At 45.0% G+C, this 22,330-nt stretch overlaps 1 protein-coding gene across 5 annotated transcripts in view; it reads left to right on the top strand.

Moving 5' to 3' along the window:
* The window catches only part of DCLK2 (doublecortin like kinase 2), a 780,084-nt gene that overhangs the window by 667,701 nt on the left and 90,053 nt on the right, over positions 1-22,330 (top strand). For all 5 annotated transcript variants that reach the window (XR_011282260.1, XM_069631258.1, XM_069631257.1 and 2 more), the window contains one exon: positions 13,165-13,298. Coding sequence is in view for 4 of the 5 variants with exons in the window: in XM_069631258.1 (XP_069487359.1) it covers positions 13,165-13,298 (134 nt within the window). In the remaining variant the exon portion in view is untranslated. The remainder of the gene's footprint in view (positions 1-13,164; positions 13,299-22,330) is intronic.

Consider the following 22,330-nt stretch of genomic DNA (forward strand, 5'->3'; position numbering starts at 1 on the left):
ACCACCAGACTTGAATTGCAGTTGGTATGTGTCTTTTGTAACCAGGGTGTTCGTAGCCCAATATCAGTTGACATACTTTTCTTTGTGAAGGGGCAGTAGGTGCAGTGTCCTCATGGGTAATAGTCAACTACCTCTGGTAAACCCCATTGCTTTGGTAAAGTTGGAGATTTCTCAGGTCGAAGGCTCACATCATTACGTGTGAACTGTTCCTTATTGTTTCGACTCCGTTTGAAGGCTATGATTGGTTGTGGACTATTCTCTAAGATGTTCCAGTTTTTACCCACAATTTTCTTAATTGTATTTGACATGTGACTGTATGTGTTCACAAAAACGATCCGGTCCGTTTTCTCTTTTCCTGTTCTCTATATTCTAGTAATGTTTGTCTGTTGTTATTGTCTGCCCTTTTTCGTGCATTTTCTATGATCTTTCGTGGGTATCCTCTTTGTCAGCCGTTCTTGCATTAGTTTTGCTTCTGCCTTAAAGTCAGATCTTCTAGTGATATTCCTTTTCAACCTGAGCAATTGCCCCAGTGGGAGGTTGTCTCGTACATGTCGGGGGTGAAAGCTACAATAATGTAATATCGACTTCTTGTTGGTCGGTTTGTTGAAAGGTTTTACATGTAAGTTTTTCAACTCCGGGTCAACCATAATCGAGATATCCAGGAGGTTCACTGAACTCGCACTGTATTTGGAGGTGAACTGTAAAAATCTATTTTGTGTGTTGATCCATAGCAGAAACTCTTCTAACTCTCGGGGCCGTCCCCTTCCAAATAATAAAAATGTCATTGATGTAACGTCATCACATTCTAATGTTATTCTGAAAGGGGTTTGTCATAGTCAATATTTTGTTGATTTTGAATGCTTCCATGTATAGGTTTTCTACACTAGGAGCTAGGTAGCTCCCATGGCCGTCCCCTGTATTTGTTTCAAGAAGTTTTTGTCAAAGTGAAAATAACTTTCCATATGCGCCGTTTCGGCACACTATAGTATAAAGGATACAGGAGTTTTTATGTCGATGTGGTCTTTGAGCAGTTTTTCTTCCAGCGTGTCCAATGACACCTGCTGGGGTATGCTGGTATAAAGTGCTACCACATCTAGACGTAGCAGGATTTCAGTCCGTGGGTCAAAAGCTAATCCTTCCACTTCTGCAATTATTTGCGTTGTGTCCAACACGTGAGATGCCATCTTTCTCACCAGTGCTTGTAAAAATTGATCTGTGAATCGAGATAACGGTTCCAAGACTGAGTTCACTCCCGAAACTATGGGTCTTCCTGGTGGAGAGATGAGGGATGAATGGATTTTAGGAAGTATATAGAATTGCGGGTCCTGGGGTTTGTCTTTAACCAGGAAAATCTGCTTCCTTCTGTGTAATCCACCCACTTTCTGCTGCTTTAGTGACTTTGTTTGAAATAAGGCTCGCTAGTCTTGTTGTGGGGTCTTCTCCGTCAGTTGTTGGTAACATGTTAGGTCGAGTAGTTGGTGATTACATTCTTTTACGTAATCTTCCTGATTCAGCAAAAATATGGCTCTACCCTTGTCTGCTTTCCGGATCACAATTTTCTGATTGTTCAGCAGATCCCTTACTGCCCAGTTTTCTGCATTACTGGTGTTATGGAATGCATACTTCTTTTTAGACTGTTTTTCCAGTTTGTCTAGGTCCCGGAGCACCCTATTTTTAAATACACGTGCCTCAGCCCTTTGTGTATTAGTGGGTACACAGAAGTTAGATTTGCAGGTGGCAGCGCCATGAGCAGTGATCAAGCTATGGGACAATTGAGTCTGTCATGTACACTATGTAACTCATTATTATATATGTAGTCACTTCTGGTGATCCGAATTTGGCAGCCAAATAAAAGCTAATCCCTTTAGGCAGCAAGATTTTGCCAGAGGCGCATCCATTTCTCAAAAGGGGGACACCTGGCTGTGCCCCCGGTACTTTAGTTGCACAATTTGCAAATGTGTGTGATTCACACTGAACTTTCTCCTGTTGCATCTTTGGTTGCTATTGGTATAGGGTTGATGTTTGGCAAGTTCTGGCTTTTAAGCACCCTTCATTCTGTATTTGTAGTTGTATAGTCCCAGTATATATCCTAGGACTACACATGCCAGCATCTCTCACATGGATCTTTATATCACTGTGCATTTGAGGTCCACAAAAAATGATATACTTTACTTTATTAATTTGTATAGTGCAATAGTGGACACGTGTGTATTAGGGGGTGCTGACCAACAAAAAAACAGGAGGACACTAAGGAAAAACTAATGCTGAGGTAAGCCAAGAAGTATGATTAGGCAAAAAGCCAGGTTTTCTGTTTTTTTCTTGAATGGCTCAAGCTTATTCTGGAATCTAAGATCGAGCAGGAGATAATTACAAGCCATGGTGGCAGCCACTGAGAAAGCCCCCCTTTTCTGTCTTCCTCGATCTACATCTGGGGATCAGTAGCAAAAATTAGATTATTGGCTCTGAGAGCTCTGCTAGAGGCCGTATTCACAATAAGCTTCTTCAGATAACATGGCCTAATGCTCAGGGTGCACTTGAATGTGATCGTAAGGAGGCGAAAATGTTTTGCAGCTGAGCAAATTATTTGATGTAATACGCGGCAGCTGACATAAAAGCTCCCTACATGGGCCTTCATGGTAAGATGCTGATCAAAAGTAACCCCTAATGATTTGACTTTCTTAAGTGGGATAATCTTCACGTCGCCTAGTTGGAAAGCCTCATAGGCTGAGCCCAATTTAGAAAATGTGGACTGCGTACCAACAATCAATAGCTCGGTCTTGGACCTATTAAGTGGCAATCTGTTCAACACAATCCAGTTTCAATCCTGTCATAAGCTTTATTCAGGTCTTCTTCGTCTTGATTGTGAGAGCCGATGGGGGGATGACACACTGCGTGTCGTCAGCAAAGTTGGTAAAACAAATCCCTTCCTGTTCTAGCAGTGCGAAAAAAGAGGCCATATATATATTGTACAAGCATGAGGAGATGCTCGCCCCCTGTGGGATGCCAAATTCGATTGGTACTGCAACAGCCTCATCTGTCTCGGAACAGACTCTACTGTCCGTGTTTTTAAGAAAGCATGCAACCTAACAAGTTGCAGCTGTGGCGAGGTTTGCCACTTCCTCTAGCCTGGAGAACAATAATGAATGGTACCAGTGTAAAGACTGGAGGGGGTGTCTGTACTTCCGCCCGCTCTCTATATGGTAGAGGAGAGGCACAGAGGACCCCAGCCAAGATTCTCTATTATTGGTACGTGGTCGAGCAATCAAGGCCTAGCTTCTCAGGAGGTGATGCAGGCTGGTTCTTAAGTACAGTGTAGTCCCAAAGCACCCACAAAGGAATGTCCGCACACTCTATCGGTTAAAACGCAGTCTTTATATAATTAATGTTCAAGGTTATGTACACTATCACAATCTCACTTTGTGCTCAGAAAATCAACAATGGTAAATATATACAGTTCTACAGTTGTACCACAAATATTATCAGATCTCATTAAAGTGCGTTACTATACTGTCAAAATGTCACACAGATCAATAAAGAGGAAACCAGCAGTAGAGCGAGGAAGGAAAGCAAGACGGTTGAACAATAGGCAGAATACTGGTTGCTACCATTAAACACAGCTGTGTGTGGAGATCCCCCCCCCCCCCAACCTGGGCAACCTATATAGCAAAAGCCCAGTCCATATATTGTTCTACGAGTCTTATTTCGCTCTACAATAGTTCTACAGCCCCAATGTACCTGGAATTGTAGCGTTTGTCATCAGGGAATCGACGGCCCTTCTTGAGTGCCCTCCCTTTAAGGCAGGAGTCACGGGTCATCGAATGTCTGACGGAGAACAGGGTGAACTACGGTGGTGAAGTGGCAGCTTCGTTGCTAGCGGTGCTTGTCGGCGACGACGGAGCGTTGGCATCCTGCAAGGAAGAGGCGTACGGGGCACCTCGGCGACGGTAGTTCCGGACCGTAAATAGATGCTGAAGAACTGTGGCCCAGCAAGGGCGTTGAGTCATCGGCGTCTCTGTGGTCTTTAGGTGGCGGGAAACCCACTGGCGGATGCTCCTCGGCACGTCGACGGTCGGGCCTCCTCCAGCGGGATAAAGCGGGCGGCGATGCAGACGAGAGCGTCCTTGGCTCAAATTAAGTTCTTAGGCAAATGGGAGCACGGAGGCTCTAGTCGGCGACATCGGTCATCGACAGTGGCGGACAACAGTCCCGGCGCTTCTCTTTGGGATTCCTTGGCAGTCCCAGTCTCCGGTCGGCAGCCTGTCGTAGGTCTGTCTACCAGGGAGCTTTGGCAAAGATCAGCTGGTGCACGATGGTCCCTCGTAGCTCGGGAAGAGGGCGCCTAACCAGGTCCTCTCTGGGTCAGTTATTAGATACACAGCAGCTTTCAGATTGTGAAGGAGAGCAACAGCAATTCTTCTCTTCCAGCAGGGCTTCAAGGTTAAGCTTCAGTTTCACTTTAGTTACTCTTCAGATTCTGAATACGAATTCTAGCAGTGAGAGGCCCCCAGATATACTAGTTGATCTCCCATTCATTCTGCTGGGTCACACTCAGGCAACCAATCGGTCAGAAGGGAATTCATGCAGACAGGCATCCAATCAGGTGCATAGTGCATTCAGGCCATTCACTCCTCTCCAGACACTCACAACAAATTATGTGTATTGGGACAAGTACCCAGCCATTCAACACTCCACACTGCATTCATACCAGTTTCGGGCAGGGCTGCCTCAGTCATTGTGTCAACCACCAGATACTAGACACCCACAACACAGAATGCGTATTCGTCACACGCTCCATTCACCCAGGTCCCACCCACAGGGTGTACCCCCACCATACAATCACTGGGAAGGCTCCAGCCAGTCTGGCCTGGACTTCACAACACCATATATGGAACTTCCACCCAACAGCCGATCAGGGGGAAGGGACAGAGTCGGGGCTTCCCAGGACTTTGGGAAAACAAGGTAATAGGCAATAGAAAGCAAGAGGCCACAGGGGCCATCTTGTTTCGTTTCAGGAATCAACTGATTCCAATGGCAGGGCCTGGGTTTCCCAAAATGGAGGATACTCGGGGCACCTGTCAGATTCAGCATGGAGCTGCCACCAGCCCATACCCTGCTCTGTAGGCCACACACAGGTGTCCAAAAACATACACTAGGGGCACAGGGTTGTACCTCCACCCATGGGTGCCATAAGGGTATCCCATGGGTCTGTACACCAAACCAAAAAGAGAGAGCTGCTCCACCAGGAGTCCCACATGAACTCCTGAGCGGAAAACACGACGGAACACACAATAAAAAGCAGTAAAAGACAAGGATACAGAGGCCCTGTCCCTCCAATGCATTTCCAGCATCACAGCCAGGTCAAAGGCGGATGAGATCCAAGGGCATGAGCATGGAGGAGAGGCCCTTATCCATACACTCAAGGAGCCTAGATTTTAATTCCAATAGCGCAGTCTGTGTGCTATGGCTTGCGCTAAATCCAGATTGTTAGCAATTCAGGACGGGTTAATTATTTAGATGGTGAGCCACTTGCCCATATGCTATCCAATCCAAGATCTTAAGTAGAAATGCTGTATTGGTAATAGACCTATAGTTTAAGGGATCTCCCGTTGGAAGACCCGTTTTTTTCTGTAAAGGGGTCACCTATGATAGTTTTAGATCTTCCGGCACAAGACCCACCATGAGCGAAGCGTTCACAGATTTACAGATTGCTTCGAACAGGGTCGGAGGGCAAGTTTTTATAATGACAGCTGAGCAAGGCCCTCCTTTGCAACTAGTGGTTTTGAGGTGAGCCACTACCTCTGCAATTCCTTCAGGGAAATAGGAGAAAAGTTGAATAGTGGGATTGAAGAGCATCTTTTAAAACACTCAAAGCTCAGCTTGCTCACATCTGATAGAGCGGCGTCTTTCTTGATTGATATATTAGCCTTGATGCCCTGCAATTTCTTGACCAAAGCATCTTGGATGCTCTGACACCAGACCGTGTCTTTCACAACTAATCTGATGTCAGGAGAAATGGTAGACTCCTGCTCTTTTTAGATTGTAAAGAGTTCTTTGGCCTCAGATTTTGCATTCACGTTCCTATCATTAAAAACGTTTTTTGTTCGCATCCAGTATTGCAGATTTATATGCTCTGGGGCGCCTTTGTACGCCGCAAGATGACCTGGTGCGGAATTGCATTTCCAGTAATAGAAAAGTCTTAGCATATTAGATTTTAGCTTTCGATGATCTGTAGAAAATACAGCAAGTTACTTCAGGTGATGATTTCCATGTTTAGAAAATGGTTTTACTTTGTAAAAATCAATTTTTTCAGACAATTTGGAATGTCGAAGAGTTGGGATATCTCGTAACGGTAGGTCTCGCAAGATCTTGGCAGGCGAACCCGGAAGAGCCGAGCAAAGCAACGAGATTCGTGAACTGCGAGAAAGAGCAGAGAGGACACTGAGCAAGTCATGCTCCCGGCGCTCCTCTACTGAGAGGGCATAAACTCTCCCCATAGACTTAATGACATCGCTGCACCCAGCACAATTGAGGACCAGTTGCCCAAGGACTTGAATATACTTGTGTGTTTGTTTCCTGCATTGCAAATATTGATGCCTCAATAAAGAGCTGAACCAGCCACCCAGAAACTTACCGCATATTATTGTACTACATATTTGGCGACGAGGGTCAGGACTACAACCCACACGGCACCATGCAAGGGGCAACTTCACCTCGCCTTTTCTGCAAACGCCATGTAGGCCTACCATTACATGGCCACAATGGAAATCCCTATTCACTACATACCTGGAAGCGCTGGGAGGTGCGGGGTACATGGCGGCAAGGTGCAGAGCCATGTTGTTGGACGCGATGAGCGTGGAAGGTCCGAGGATATTTGCAAGCCTTATGCCTGAAGTGGTGGTGGCTGACAATGACGACGTGTATGAGGAGGCCGTTAGAAGAATTGTAAAATGTTTTGCCAGCAAGGAAAATACTGTTTTGCACAGGATTAGGTTCTACAGTCGTAAACGGGAGGCATCCGAACCTGTGGACGACTATGTAACTAAGCTACGTTAATTAGCCGCACTGTGCAACTTCGGAAAACAATACAGAAGGACTGATCTGCGACATGCTAATGGTACACACCAACAGCAGTAAAGTACAGGAAAAGTTCATTTTAGAGAAGGAATTACAGCTGGAAAAAGCTGTCGAAATTGCGGGGGCGGTTGAGGAGACTGTCGGAAAGAATGTGCGGGCGGCCCCGGCCCAGCTGAAGTCCAGGCTGTCGCATTCCGGATCAAGAAGGAGAAACCAGTCGTTGATGCAAGAGAAGGGAAGTGCAGAAGGAAAGAACCACTGAAGTGCCACAGATGCACCAGAACAAAGCATTTGGCTAACGACAGGAAATGTCCTGCCAGAGACAAAGAGTGCTCAGTGTGCAAGCGAATCGGACACTTTTCGCTGGTATGCAGATGGCTGAATAAAAAAGTTACCAACGTCAATGCAGAGAGAGAATCCTCATCTAAAGAAGGGAGGCCCACAGTGCTAATGGTGAATATCCCACGAGCCAGGAGGGAAAAGCCCCCACTGTGCCATCAGAGTAAACGGCATGGAGACAAGAGTCATGGTAGACTCAGGTTCGGACTAAACCATTCTACCCCTTTGCACATACAAAGAGATGAAGGGCACCAATAAGGTTGGAAGTCCTCAGCACTTGCCACAAGCCCAAAGTGTTCGGAGGGGCATCCACTGAATTACTGGGATACATCAAAGGGAAAGTGGAGTTCGAAGGAAGAGAAACTACCACAAGAATATATTTCAGTCAAGAAGGCCCAGCCGTCCTGGGTTGGGATGATCAAGCCAAATTCAATCAAACTGGACCCCAGCACAGAGGATCAAGTGCTAACAGTCAGTACAAGAGGAGCGCCGGTTGTCAAAGATGATTTTCCCAAGTTGTTTTCGGAGTGGCCAGGAAAAATCAAAAACGTTGTGCATAAGATACTGCTCAAGGCTAATGCAGTCCTTGTAAAACACAAAGTGAGGCCTGTGCCAGCAACAGCCAGAGACATACTCAGAAACCAGCTCGACAAAATGGTGAAGGAGGGCACCATTGAAGAAGTCGAAGTCTCAGAGTGGTTGAGTCCCGTGGTTCTCATCAAGAAACAAAACTCACAAGACCTAAGGGTGTGCATTGATCTTCGCAGCTTAAACATGGAAGTCATCGCAGACAGCTACCCCCTTCCAAGCATTAATGAGCTCATACTCATGATGAAAGAAGCCCGAGTGTTCTCGAAGTTGGACATGAGGGATGCGTATCATCAAATCCACTTGCACAAAGACTCCAAGCCACTTACTGCTTTCATCACCCTATTTGCCACCTACCAGTTCACCAAGATGCCCTTTGGCCTGTCCTCTGCGGCTTCGGCGTTTCAATGAATGATAGTCTTGTTACTATGAGATATAGGAAACGTGTCCTACTTCCTGGACGATATCCTGGTGTACGCCGCAGATGAACACACGCACAACGTTATGTTAAAGTCTTCACCCAGTTACAGAAGGTTGGAGTCAAGTTAAGGTATGAAAAATGTGTCTTAAGGGCACGCGAAGTTGAATGCTTTGGGTACAAGATTTCATTGCAGGGCATCAGCCCTAAACAAAACCTAATGCAAGCTATAATTAAAGCTCCGGAGCCAACTAACAAGGAAGAAGTGAGGTAATTCCTAGGACTCGCAAAATACTATGCAAAATGCATCCCTAGGTTTTCAGAAATGATGACGCCGCTGCAAGACCTGCTCAAAAAAGGCACATGGCTGGAAGCCCAGAAAGAGGCAGTGGGGGAAACAAAATGACGCATAGTGGAAGCACCGTGCCTACAGCCGTCTAATCCGGAATGGAGTACAGTCATCACCACGGATGCCAGTGCTTGCGGCTTAGGTGCCGTACTCAATCAAAAGAAAGGGGACGCAGAACATATGGTGGCATTTGCCTCTAAAGCCATGTCCTCGGCGGAGAAGAACTACTCCACAGTGGAGAAAGAGATGCTGGCCTGCGCATGGACGGTTGAACATTTCAGGACTTGAGTGGGGCACGAAATTTAAACTGGTCACAGGCCATAAGCCCCTCATCCACATGCTCAGTCCAGGAGGGACAAAATCGTTGTCACCCCGGTTGGCACGCATAGCAGCCAAACTGCAAGAATGCACCTTTGAAATTAACCACATTGCAGGATGGAGAAATGCTCAAGCGGACTGCATGTCAAGGGTACCGGAGGACAAAGACAAAGCCACCACCTTCCTGCAGGATGAATGCATAGTATCAATTCAAGACCTCAGGGGCCCTGATTTTCTAGATTTGAGCAAGGGGCATTGGAATGAAGAAGACGGTCACGATGGTGAGACTCAGAGAATGGGTCAGGAATGGTTGGCCAGATGAAAGGTCTGTACCGGAAGGCATGAGACCATGCTGGAAGGTGGCAGAAGAAATTTCCGAGGCGGATGGATTGATCATGAAAAGCGATCAAGTGATACCACCTGTGGGCATGAGAAGTCATTCTGTATAGAGCCCACTCAGGGCATTTGGGGAACACCATGACACGGTGAAGAGTGAGGGAAGTGTACTGGTGGTCCTCCATTGATCAAGAAATGTGCATAATGGAGAGATGCCACGAGTGTCAACAGTGATAAACGCTTAAGGACCAGGCAAGCTCCAATGATCCCCACAGAGATCCCTGACGCAGTATGGTCCAAAGTGGGGTTAGACTTTATTGGACCGCTGGAGGCAATGACGCCCGAACAATGGTATGGCATAGTACTGGTGGACTACCTGTCGAAGTGGGTAGAAGCAGAGTTTGTCCTTAACATCATGACTGCCATGGTCATAGAAGTCCTCGCATACATATTTCAGAGGGAAGGTCTCCCCAAAGAGTTAGTCACAGACAATGGGGTACAGCTAGTGTCGAGGGGATATGGAGTGGTTCCTGCAAAAAAAATTCATCAAAGAAAAGCTGCGCTGTACCATCCCCAAGCCAATGGACTTGTGGAGAGAGCCAATAGGTTAATTAAAGGAGTCCTCCAACTGGCAACTGGTTCGGGTATGGATCCCTTAAAAACGGTCAAAGAGGCCATCGCCGCCCACAGGATCACCCGAATTTCCCCATTTCGCATGTTGAGAGGGTTGAGAGCAGCGTCTAGACTGGTACCACCATGGTTGACCAGAGTAAAAGAAGATGATGAAGTGGACATGACTGAAGTTGTAGCCATGTTTGAGAAGCATCGTGAAGCAGAAAGGTCGCAAGAGGAACCTGACCCTTGCAAAGAGTGCATGAGAACAAGAACAAGAAGCCAGAGCGAGAGAGACCATAGAAGAAGTAGCAGACAGAGATGCATCAGAAGCCTTCCAGGAAATTAGTCAAGAACTGGACACCAGTGGCAGGAAGGAAGACCGACCGAGAAGGGAGCACAGAAGACCGGTGAAGTATGACTGTTATGCAATAAGCTTTGCTGCGCTATCAAGGGGAGGTGTGTTGGGATATCGCGTGATGCTCGGTCTCGCGAACCCGGAAGAGCCGGGCGAAGCAATGAGAGGTGTGAACTGTGAGAAAGAGCAGAGAGGACACAGAGCAAGTCGCGCTCCTCTACTGAGAGGACATAAACTCTGCCCATAGACTTAATGACATTGCTGCACCGAGCACAGTTGAGGGCCAGTTGCCCAAGGACTTGAATATACTTATGTGTTTGTTTCCTGCATTGCAAATATTGATGCCTCAATAAAGAGCTGAACCAGCCACCCAGAAACTTACTGCATATTATACTACACGTTGTATCAAGAGGACGAGTACCGATTTTCATTCTTTTTTTTTGTTCAAAACAAAAGCAGTCTACTTAAGCTAATGGTGTATGCCAACGTGTGACTATCACTGTTAATGACCATCCATTGTATAGCTGAGGCCCCTGTTTTGGCCAAAGTTAACCACTACTGTCTGTGGCCAGAACAGACCAAGAAAAGACGAGGGGCTATTCCACTCCATTTTTCTCTCCTGGGTCCCTCTACTGCTTGATTCGTAGGTTGCTGAGTGCCCCCCGGGATTTTGCTGGGGTGCTGGAGGGATGAAAACCTGAAGCTGTACTGCCTTCGGTCTGAGCCACTGGTCCTATTTAACATTGAGGCAAGCATTGCCCTGGTGCAAACGTATACTGAAAAAATACATTTTTGCGGACTAGGGAAATGTGTGCCCTTGTGCTAATAGTATGTAAATTGCACCTGGACCAGTGCTGTGTTTGTGACGAGGGGTGGCGCCCCAAATGGGCTAATCCCCTCAAATGCTTATGATAATCGTAATCCAGTCTGTGAACTCTGAGAATGGTGCAGGGCAGTAGAGTGGACAGCGCAGGTGCTAGAATGTATAATGCCATAAATAAAACAGGAAGGGGGGCGTCCAAACAATAATAGGTTTGATTATTTGAATTCCATTACAGAATTTGATGAGACAATGGTATTGCCGATATGACGACATCTTTTACTATATGAGCAGATCGCACCAGACCATGTAAACCTTCATTGCAGGCTTATCTCTGCTATAGCCCAGGCACGCATAACTGACCGTGTGAACCACAATATGTGTGCATTATAGATCTTTAACACACACCAAGGTGAATAGGGAGGTCTGCTTTGTGTAGCGATTTCATCTCATTGGGAATGCATCAAAATCCTATGCCACATTCTTTAAAAGGAATTATTTTAGGTGTAATAACATTCCCTGGGTGTTTTGCTACGGGTTTTAAATTAACCGGATGTGGAATTATATTAATGACTGATAACGGGAAGAAAAAAAAAACATTTCATGTTTATTTTTGAAACAAAAGGGCAGCATTTTCCCACTAACATGGCTGTTTTTGTTCTGGGCCGACGCATGTCCCCATAGACCTGCATGCAGTTGTTTTGCCTATAGACTTGCATTTTCCCATAGAACTGCATGGACATTCCAGCAATCTCGCTTTATTTATTTGTTTAGCTTGCCCTGACAATAATTGACGCTCACTAATCATTCATTGTAAGGTTTGGAATCCTAGCATGCCTTTAAAACATATAGCACGCAATATTTTCTTTGGGCATTACCCATATGCGCTTTGCTGCATAACTAGCAAAGTTCTAGTGGAAAATGTTGCATTTCCGAATATTTGCCCTCGCTTCTATCGCAGTTTCAATTGCCCACGGCACCGGGATGACCTAGAAGCGCCCGGGAAGAATATTCACACGTGGCACTGTTTTTGGGCATTGTAATTGGTGTGGAGAGTCGCTGTCTGGTGGAGAGATATGAGGAGCTATGATGTAGCGGCCCTCGGTGCCGTGCTTTGTGCACACACACACTCTGAAAAGGACTCCAAAAATAGCCTTACTCTTTATCAGATCGCATTTGAATCATGAGTAGATTTGACTGATTTTGTTGATAATGTATTGCTAGATGCATTTGACTTTTCAAAGTTTTAATTAAAAGGATATGTGCTTTGCAAACGGTGATCGAGCTGGGACTACCAAGTATTTATGAACAGCAAAGCTCCCTGATTTCAAAATTGGATTTCATTGCCCTATTTTGAAGGTGCCTCTTAAACATATAGGGTTGAGGGGAGTGAAGGTTAGTAAGAGGGCGTAGTGTACTGCCCCTTAAATGGAAAGAGAAGGTTTTTCACATTTGATCAAATCCTAAAAGTAAAAGCTGGAAACCTCTTCCAAGACATGGAATTTGCAGAGTCATGCAACGCACGTTGGCATTCAACAGGGATCTATAATTGAAACCGGAGTGGAATCTGCCCGTTCGTACACAGCAAGGATGCAAAGGAGGATTTGCACTGGAAGAATAAGAATTCCATAATGTATTTCTACTTCATTCTTCATTTTACGTTTTTTCAACTATGTACAGTAAGATGGATCTCCGTCTATGGTACGAGTCCATTCAAATTAAAAGGTTTGGCACTCTGGTATGTGTGGTGCAAAGTCTTGGAATCCCAAGGATGGGATGGGATGGGATGGCAAGGAAGCAACTAGCGATGCTGGTCTGATGTAATGCCACTCTTGTAGAATAGGCAGCATCGTATAATAATGAAATGAATGAGTTTACAGTAGGTAAAATAACAGCTTTCAATCTCTTGTGTTGTCTGAAAGGCCACCTCTAATATGGCTTTCACTTTTCAGGTGTGCGAGTATCCTGATGGGACCAAATCCTTGAAACTAGGAGATTTTGGCTTGGCCATTGTGGTGGAAGGACCTTTGTATACAGTTTGTGGCACGCCGACCTATGTGGCTCCTGAAATCATTGCAGAGACTGGGTAAGCGCACAGATTCAAAATGGATATTCCTTGTCTGAATGCATTTGTGTTTGGGTAAATTGGTTCTTGTTTGGAACCTTGTTTCAGTGTAATAGAGGATGCAAAACTGAATACACTGAAAAAAGCATGTCAATTTCAGTGATGCAATAACAGAGCCCAAAGTGGTTTCAGTGTTTCACTCCACACCCCCATTCAGTCTTGTGTCAGTATCCAATCATTGCTTCGGGTCCAGTTGCGATGCTGGTAAAAATCAAGTTTGGATGCCAATAGGAAAGGTGAGAACAGGGCAAGATCTGATGCAGTGTTGGGGCTGGATTTCTTGTTAGACCGTGAAATGCACCACCATAACTACAGGGGTCTTGAGACTGGTACTAGACGAGATTATAGCATCAAACACATTTAGTTCCAGTCTTTGAAAAAATGTTTTCAATATCTGATTGTTGTATTCAGGACTACATCAGGACCTCGAAGTAATATAATTTGTTGAAAGTTACATCGCGTCAGCATCTCTGATAAGAAAGCTTCGGTATGCAGCAGTCAGTCCATGTGGTTTTAGTTTCTTTGTTTGGAGAAGCCAGAGGTGAGGTTGAAGGATGAGCATTGGCTAAGACTCATAGAAAGTTATCATAAGTGAGAATGTCTTCTTTTAACAATTTGGCCAAAATGACAATTTATTACCATCCTCAATGCTTTTTTTTTTTTTCTTTTTTCTTATTGAGTTTTCTCTTCATGTACATTTTTACTTTGTTGTTTCTCGCATTTCTCTGACCTTTCCCTGACCCCATTCTATTACAGTATGCGTCAGGGACTTTGAAACATTCTTGTCAACTTGTGTTCGTAATTTTCTTTCTTCTGAAAAGTGACTTAACACTTCAAGAGCTGTACCAATTTAACGGGCTACAGCTGACCCTGCAAGCGGGACAGAGACCACGGCTCCATCTCACCTGCAGCCAATGAAGTATAGTGTGCAATATGTCATTCTGTTTGCAGGACATTTATTGCTGAGTGTGGCAGCAATCTTTTTAAGATATCTAGTTGTTGGGAATACGCAACAGTGGTGTAAATTGAGGGGATAACTTTAATAATGCTATTCAGATGTGGAAAAATCCAGAGGTGGTCTTTCAGGGCCGCACATCCTCACGCAGTGGCATGCAGTATTTGCCCAAACCAAACTTAGGTTACTAATCTTCCGCCAATTTGTGGCAACTAAACTGCTGTAGGTTAGCATGTGCAAGCCATGAATGACTTGCATTTTTTTCTAATAAGTTGGAAATGCTGTGATGGTTTGAAGTTGACTAAGAATGCACCAATGAGATATGCAGGACTGCAATGAGGGCTAAATTCATGATGCGTCACTGGTCGCTCTTTCAACACAATGTATATGGCTGAAGCATCTCTACAATAAGACTGATCTTCTTCAGTGCCTTGAGTCAGGAGTTGAGGGCTTGCCAGGCTGTTTATGAATATAGATATTGCCAGGGTTTATTTTATAAAATAAGTTGCATGGCCCAGAAGAGTTTGATGTTGCTTTTTGGTTCAGAATCTTGCAACTTTTTTCCAAAAGGTCATACTTTTTAAAATATCATATTGAAAATGTCAAGCAAAATCGTGCATTTGAAATGATCTTCCAATAGATTTACCCCAAGCAGATGATGTGCCTGAGATCTGTTGTGGGGCATTGCCAGTGCCAGTTCATGGTCCTGCGCTTCAGTCGGACTTCAACAAAGCTAAATTGTAATGACAGCACACTAGTAATTTCCCAATTCCTTAAAAACCATATGCCTGTGCTTATAGAGAATAATATTACTGCCTCAGATATAGTTCCCTGTATTAAAAATGTTTCTCGGTATGCAGCTGTTGAATGTTTGTGAGTATATTTTTTTTCGGGTGCAACTGAGACGGGAGCCAAAATGCATGCAGGGGCACATCAGTCTCCCATAAAATCTGCAAAATATGCATATTGAAGCACTTATTTCTAACTATGTTGGCTTAACAGCTAAAGAATTGACACACTTGGGAGGGGGGATTCATGCCAGAATCCCAAACCTTAAAATGTGATACAGTAGTTGGAGACAATATTATTCCACTGCAGGAAAACAATTATTTGATTTACTGGTCTCACCAAAATCATTCTACTTTGTATCCAAAACAGCAGCTTTTCGTGGGGAGGAACCGGCCCTGAGAAGCAAAACAAGCATGGCAAACGCAGCCAGAAGTTCCGGTGCTTGACCCCTTTTTCCAAATAAGTCCTGGGGCTGAGCACCAGAGCAGCTCGGGCACTAGTTATGCACTGTATGCTATACATGTTGCAATTCCTTTTGTACCAAAGATTAGATTTAAAGTAAGTTACTTTTATGATTCAAGAGAAGCTTCTTCAGCAGAGGCACCGCCAGCATGCCTGAAGGCGGTAGGGTAAAGCAATTTGAGGCTGGAGGAAAGCAATCCGAATCAAGAGTTAGTCCTTAAATCCTGTTTGTTTGTTTTTATATATAGTGCGCACCAGACCCTAGGGTATTAGGGCGCAAGACATAAGAATACGTTCAGCTTAGTTACATAGGTACAAGACATACATCGTAGGATCATATAAGACAACACAATTTACATGCAAGACTAATTATAGAGTAAAAGGAGTCACTATACAGAAAAGTATACAGTAAGAAAGAGCATGAAAATCAAGTACATAGTATAGCAAAAATATTTAAGCTGACATCTGTATAGTAATGGCCACTATGGCATGGTGATTTACTTGTTGTTATCTTTCAGCCAGTCAGTCATGTTCTGTCTAAATTTGGCGAAGGTTTGGTATTCTCTTAGGAGAGGGGGCAAGGAGTTCCATAGTTGAGCTGCCTTAACTGGGAAGCTAGATCCCCCAATGGTGGAGAATTTAAAGTGTGGTACAAGGAGACAGTTGGAATTGGCTGATCTGGTCGGTCTGTGGGATGTTTTTCTGATGATCCTATCCGTTAAGTAAGGTGTTGCTTTATTATTTAGACATTTATGGGTGAGGGTGTCAATATTAAGTCGAATTTTGTCAAAAGTAGATAACCATTTGTATTTTCTCCTGGTGGAGGAGATCTGTTCCTTTCTTTTTATATTTAGTGCTGCTCTCAGAGCGTTGTTCTGGAGTACGTGTATTTTTTGGATGATGTGTTTGCTCGCACCAATCTACAGGGCATTACAGTAATCCAATTTGGAAAGTATGGGAGCTCTGGAGAGAATTAGACAGCTGCTTGTGGATAGAAATTGTTTGCCTGCTCTGATTAGTTTGCACGTATATGCAGAAGAAGGTGCCAGGGAATTAACTTGTTTTGTAAAGTTTAGGGTGGCGTCTAGATTGAAGCCTAGGGTTTTCACCTCCTTAGCTACTTTGATGTCATTACCATCAATGGTGAAGTATGCTTAGTCCGGACTTAATTTGGACAAATGGGCCGTGGTGCCTAGGATGATGAGCTCTGTTTTATCATCGTTCAGGCAGAGCCCATGGGTGGCCATCCATGCCTGAGCAATGCCATATATTCTATTCACCAAAGCCAGGTCCTTGGCGTAATCTCTGGTAAGAGGTAGGAGGATTTGGATATCGTCTGCATAATTCATATAGTCAATACCCAAATGGTCCATTTCGTCAGAGGGGCTTGGTGAATACATTATAGAGAGTCGGCGAAACACAGGATCCCTGGGGTACACCACAGGTGATGGGGATAGGATCTGCTGATGCCGAGGGTGAGAAGACTCTCATAGTCCTATTGCTCAGGAATGACTCTATCCATATTATGGCTTCCTTGGAAAAATGGGCAGCAGAGTCCAGGTGGCTGCATAGGACTTTATGGTCTACCAAGTCGAATGCAGCCGAGAGGTCTAGAAGGAGGCGTAGGGTTAATTGACCCTTTTCTCTGAATTAATCTATTTGGGCCTTAAGATCAATTAGAGCTGGTTCCGTGCCATGTTGAGGATGGAAACCAGATTGGCGAGATCCTAGTAAAAGGTTAGATTCCAGGAAATTCTGGATTTGAATATATGCCACTTTATCTAAGATTTTTAAGAGAAATGGGAGTCGTAATAGGTCTGTAATTTGTGGGTATGGTTGGGTCAAGGGTTTGCTTTTTAAGGAGGGGTAGTACCCAAGATTCTTTCAGATTATTGGGGACAGTACCTCATGTGAATGAAGCATTAATAAGTTTAGTAATGAAGGATGCAAGTTCTCTAGCAGCATCCTTGATAAGTTGTGCTGGACATTGGTCGCCCTTACAGTTGGATGGTTTGAGGCCAAGTATGATCTTCTCCACCTCAATAAGAGACGTTGGAGAAGCTGAAACGTGTTTCTTGTTTGCAATGTGGCAACACCACTTTATTAGAAGCGGACAGAGGTGCTAGTGAATCTTTCTTTTGAGCGATTATAGTTTGTAGACTAGAGACTTTGTTAGTGCATGCTGAATGTCCGTACACCAGATTTTGTCTTTGGTACCTTTTTTCTTGCGGTAGGATTGGTGTTTCTAGTTCTTTTAAGATTGTGAATAGTTCTTTGGTGCTGGATTTAGACTGTGATAGTCTATTGTTATGTCTCCTGTTTAGCCAGTAGGATGTCTTTCTTGTATTGGGTTGAGATATTGATGAGGTTTGTTTTATTTTCTGCTGAGGGTGAGAGTCTTCAGGCAGTTTCACATTTTCTTTGGACTAGTCTTAGATTTTTTTAAATGTGGTGTGAACCATGTGTTGAGATGTTTGTTTACTCTTCCTTAGTTTGAGAGGGGCAATATTGTCAAGGGCGGTGGTCATAGCTTTGTTGTGTTCTTCAACTAGAGAGTTGTTATCAGGCAAGGAGTTGAGGTTAGGTAGTATGTAAGGAAGTAATTTGTCTGCTGTAATGTTTTTTTTGTTCCTCGTTAGAGTAGATGGGGCAAGTCGGGTGGTCTGCGCTCCAACCAATTTAGTTACCAATGTGAATGAGTGAAGATAATGGTCAGTCCAGATCTGAGGAGCTATGGTAGTGATAGAAACATTGCAGTTGTAATCTGAGATCCAATCAAGGGTTCGTCCTTTATCATGTGTGGGTAGGTTAACTTTCTGGGTAAAGCCTAGTTCTTTCAGAATATTAGCAATGGCAGTGGATTGGGGATCCTTAGTATTGTTATAACCCAAATTAAAGTTACCTAACACTATGGTTTGAGAAGTATTTTTTAAGTTATTTGATAAAGACATGGAGATATCTTCAGGTAAGGTTCCAATCGGGCCTGGCGGTCTATAGATAAGATGAATATTCAACATTTGGGAGTTGGCAGCAGGTATTTTGACTGTTAGGCATTCGCAAGATTTCAAAGTAGGCGAAGTGGTTAATCTCATGGAGAGGTTAGTTTTGGCAATAATTGCTATTCCTCCTCCACGAAAGACGTGTCTGTCCGCTCTCAGGATAGTGTAATTATCAGGGACTGCCAGAGAGAGGGCAGGGCCTGTGGCATCATGCAGCCAGGATTCAGTGATGGCCAGGAAGTCAAGGTTATCTGTTAGGAGGATATCAGATATCTTGGTAGCGTGTGCAACGAAAGATCTTGCATTTATTAGGGCCCCTTTAAGATTAGGTAAAGGGGTTTCTAACTCGTGTGGTACATTGGATCTTGGATTGTCTATACTAATATGCCTGGCAGAGTTCGGTTTAGGTCTTTTAGAGTTAGTCAGGCCTGTATTAAACTCTATGGATACTTTGTGGGTTAGGCTCTTTTTTTAGGTAGTTTAGTCTATCTACTTTTTTTGCTGGTATTTCATACAGTTTGGATAAGCGTGCATGCAGTCTGGTATTTCTATCAGCAGTACTACATGGTGCCTGTATGATGGAGGGTTCTTGCTGTGGGCTAAACTTTTGAAATGTTGTAGCTGTCATGGTGGAAAGAGTAGGAATACTATTTAAAGTCGTCGTAGAGGAGGATATAGTAGTCGGGATGCTAGCCGGTATTACTGTGATGATAGGAGAGGCAATGTCTAACATTAGCCTCACTACCTTAAATATAGCACCTAGTAGGAGTCTATTAGGACATAGAGGGTGCATAATGGATGAGTGCTGCAGGCAGTCCAGGTTAGGTACAGTGGGCTAGTTCAAGAGTAGGCACAGTGGACTGCAATAGCACAGATACACGTGGGCACAATGGGCTATGCTGTTTTTCAGTCACACATTAGGCACAGTGGGCTGAGCTAGCATAATTCAAAAATAGGCACAGCGAGCTTCTAAAATGCTCCAATCACAATTAGGCACAGTGGGCTGAACTAACGCATGTCAAGATCAGCACAGTGGGATGGTGTAGTCGGGTATATTAGGTGGGATTTACTTAGTGAGCAATGTGCTCCTACTGTGGAGACATTCAAATATATGGCGGACAATGTTGGTGCATCCAGTAGTGCACCAGGTAGTAAGGTAGGGGACGGGGGTGGGATAGCAAGAGCGTAGAGGGTAACAGAAGAGGTAAGGTCAAACAATGCTGTTTACTTACAGTAAATCCATACTTCTGTGATTGCTGCTTGTGTGTGTGTGGATGCGGGTCCGAAAGTTTGGTAAAAGTTTGTAGGCGGCAACGGTGCACTGAGGCGAACAGGGGCAAACAGGGTATGTGGCCTTATAATGGCCTTGGGGTGGCCGCCGGCTCTTCCGCAAGCCAGCGGATGTTTGTGCTTAAATAAAAGCAAACACATGTTCCCTAGCAACTGTGAGGACGCTCAGCCTCGCTTTCAGGCCGCATCGTGCCCGACATTTTGTTTTTGATACTGAAGGCAGGTTGTGGTCAGGCTGCAGGCTGGATCCTCCCACTGACAGCAACAGAAAACAAAGATGAAACTGGATCACTAGAGACTCTGGCTGCTGTCAGTGCTCTGGGGACAATGGGCGTTTTTAAGCGCTTTTATGGTGCCATAGTGCTGCTTGCATGAATGTGAGTCAAAGAGTGTTAAGTGATGCCACTTACACACCTGCAGAGAGGCAAAGCTGCCTACAATGCACACCCACTCCCCACACCTCACTGTACCTCCCCTCCCATTACAATGCTGGCACCAAACCCTTCAGTGACTAATGGCCCATAATTAGCAGTTTCCTGCCAGCATTGTGATGGGAGTGGCTGATATTAGCTGCACGGGGGTACTGAAGTGCCCTTATTGTTGTGCTTATGAAGAAATAAGCGCAACAATAAGGGACTAATTGACGGAGGAGAAAAAAAGCAGTTTGCAACATGCACTCAATTCACCATTCGGCCACAAGGGGGCAATGGTGCATAATCATTTAAGGCATTAAATGCAAATCTTTCATAGAGCTGCCAGGATCGCTCACTGGCAACCCTTCTGTCTTGAATACAAGACATCACAGCTTCAAATCCTGCTCCCTGCACATGGTAACTATGATTTACCGGGGTTTATCGGAGTCCCCCGAGTAATAAATAAATATTAATGGGGTCTAGATATCAGGGAAAATCGGTAATCCACGAAAACTGGACTCCCTACTTATGGTTCTGTTGGTTAGGAAGGACTATATCCAATGTATGGCTTTGATTGAGAAATGGGCAGCTGAGGAGAGATGTTTGCAGAGTATGTTGTGATTGACTAAGTCAAAGGCTGCTGATGAGTCTAGCAGTAGGAGGAGTGCTAAATAGCTGTTATCTTTCATCTCATCCATTTGTATTTTTACAATGTTCACCAGACTCTGCGAGATCTGGGGCAACGCATTTGGCTTGGAAGCAAGACAACGCAGCGCAACACAGGGTTGAATCCCGATCCCACGCTTAGAAACCACTCGCTGGTATTAAGCGTGCTATAAAAGAACTATTATAATTATGAAAGGGTAACATTTTTCTTCCCTTTTCTTTTGCTCTTGGGGCCACAATCAACCTGACTTCCTTCAATGCCAGGTACTATGACCATGAATATCAACAAAGATGCACTGACCGGTTTTCATGGGTGTGGGTCCCAGACACATACTTTTATCGCCTCTACTATAGTCCACCTGGTGTACTCTCCTGCCAGGTGCTGTGTCTGAGGAACGGTGAGGATGCTTCAATGGGTGCGGGTCCCATACTTGCATGCACAGTCCACCTGGTGTACTCTCCTGCCAGGTAATGTTTTGTGTCCCAGACCCTTTTGCTGTGACTTTTCTTCTCTTGGGTCCCAGACCCCTTGGGCTCTCGCATTCGGGTCCCAGACCCCCTGTTTTCTCGGTTTCAAGTCCCAGACCCCTTGGTTCATGATACGGTTTGTTTCTCCAAGCTCTTAACAACTTGTCTGGAGCCCCAGCGCATTTCTCACTACTCACGTACCTTTGCTCTTAGTCCGCGGTGGTCTTGGGGCCTTCTGGCTGCCAACGATCTGCCATGGGGCTTGGATGAGCTTCCTTTGGTCTTAAGCGGCTCCGCACCACCAATCTTCCTCCAGGTAGCGGCTCAACTTCCCAGGGTGTTTGGTCACCTGAAGCCTACTTCCGCCAGCCTGCCGTCTCTTCTCCACTTCAGGAATCAACTGCAGAGCTTCTGGCTTCATCTGCGGCATCCTGGTCCTTCTCACATCCATGGAACTGGCTCTTGCGGCTCCTCCAGGGAGGTCTTGCACCTCTCTCTAGTCCTTCTTCCCTTTTTATGTCACCAAAGGATTTAACTGGACCCGATTGTCTAGTCCACTCACTTTCATTCTGCCGTGTACTTTTTAGTACTCTGCGCTTCATCCTCGTCGCAGTACTTGATTGACTAGTCTCCCAGGAATCACCAGAGCTCTTCCTTGTCTCAGTACTTCCTACACTAGAGGTATAGGAAAAACAGATGGGTATTGTAGGAATGGTACTGGTGGGGTTTGGTGAGGAAGGTGAGCTAAGGTAAGGTGGGCTATGGTGATACCATGTTCTCCCCAGATCATCACTAATAACAGAGGGCTTCCTTCCCCACGAGATGCACCCACTGAATACCACCCCCAGGGGGACTATCAGATAGTGGCCTCACCTCCCTGGCCTCACATGAAGGGGCTCCCCCTAGGGGAGAAATGACAGGGATTAGTCACACTGCCCTTATTGGTGGGCA

The sequence above is a fragment of the Ambystoma mexicanum genome, chromosome 6q (assembly GCF_040938575.1).
Source record: "Ambystoma mexicanum isolate Mex_15411 chromosome 6q, UKY_AmexF1_1, whole genome shotgun sequence".
Classification (NCBI taxonomy): domain Eukaryota; kingdom Metazoa; phylum Chordata; class Amphibia; order Caudata; family Ambystomatidae; genus Ambystoma; species Ambystoma mexicanum.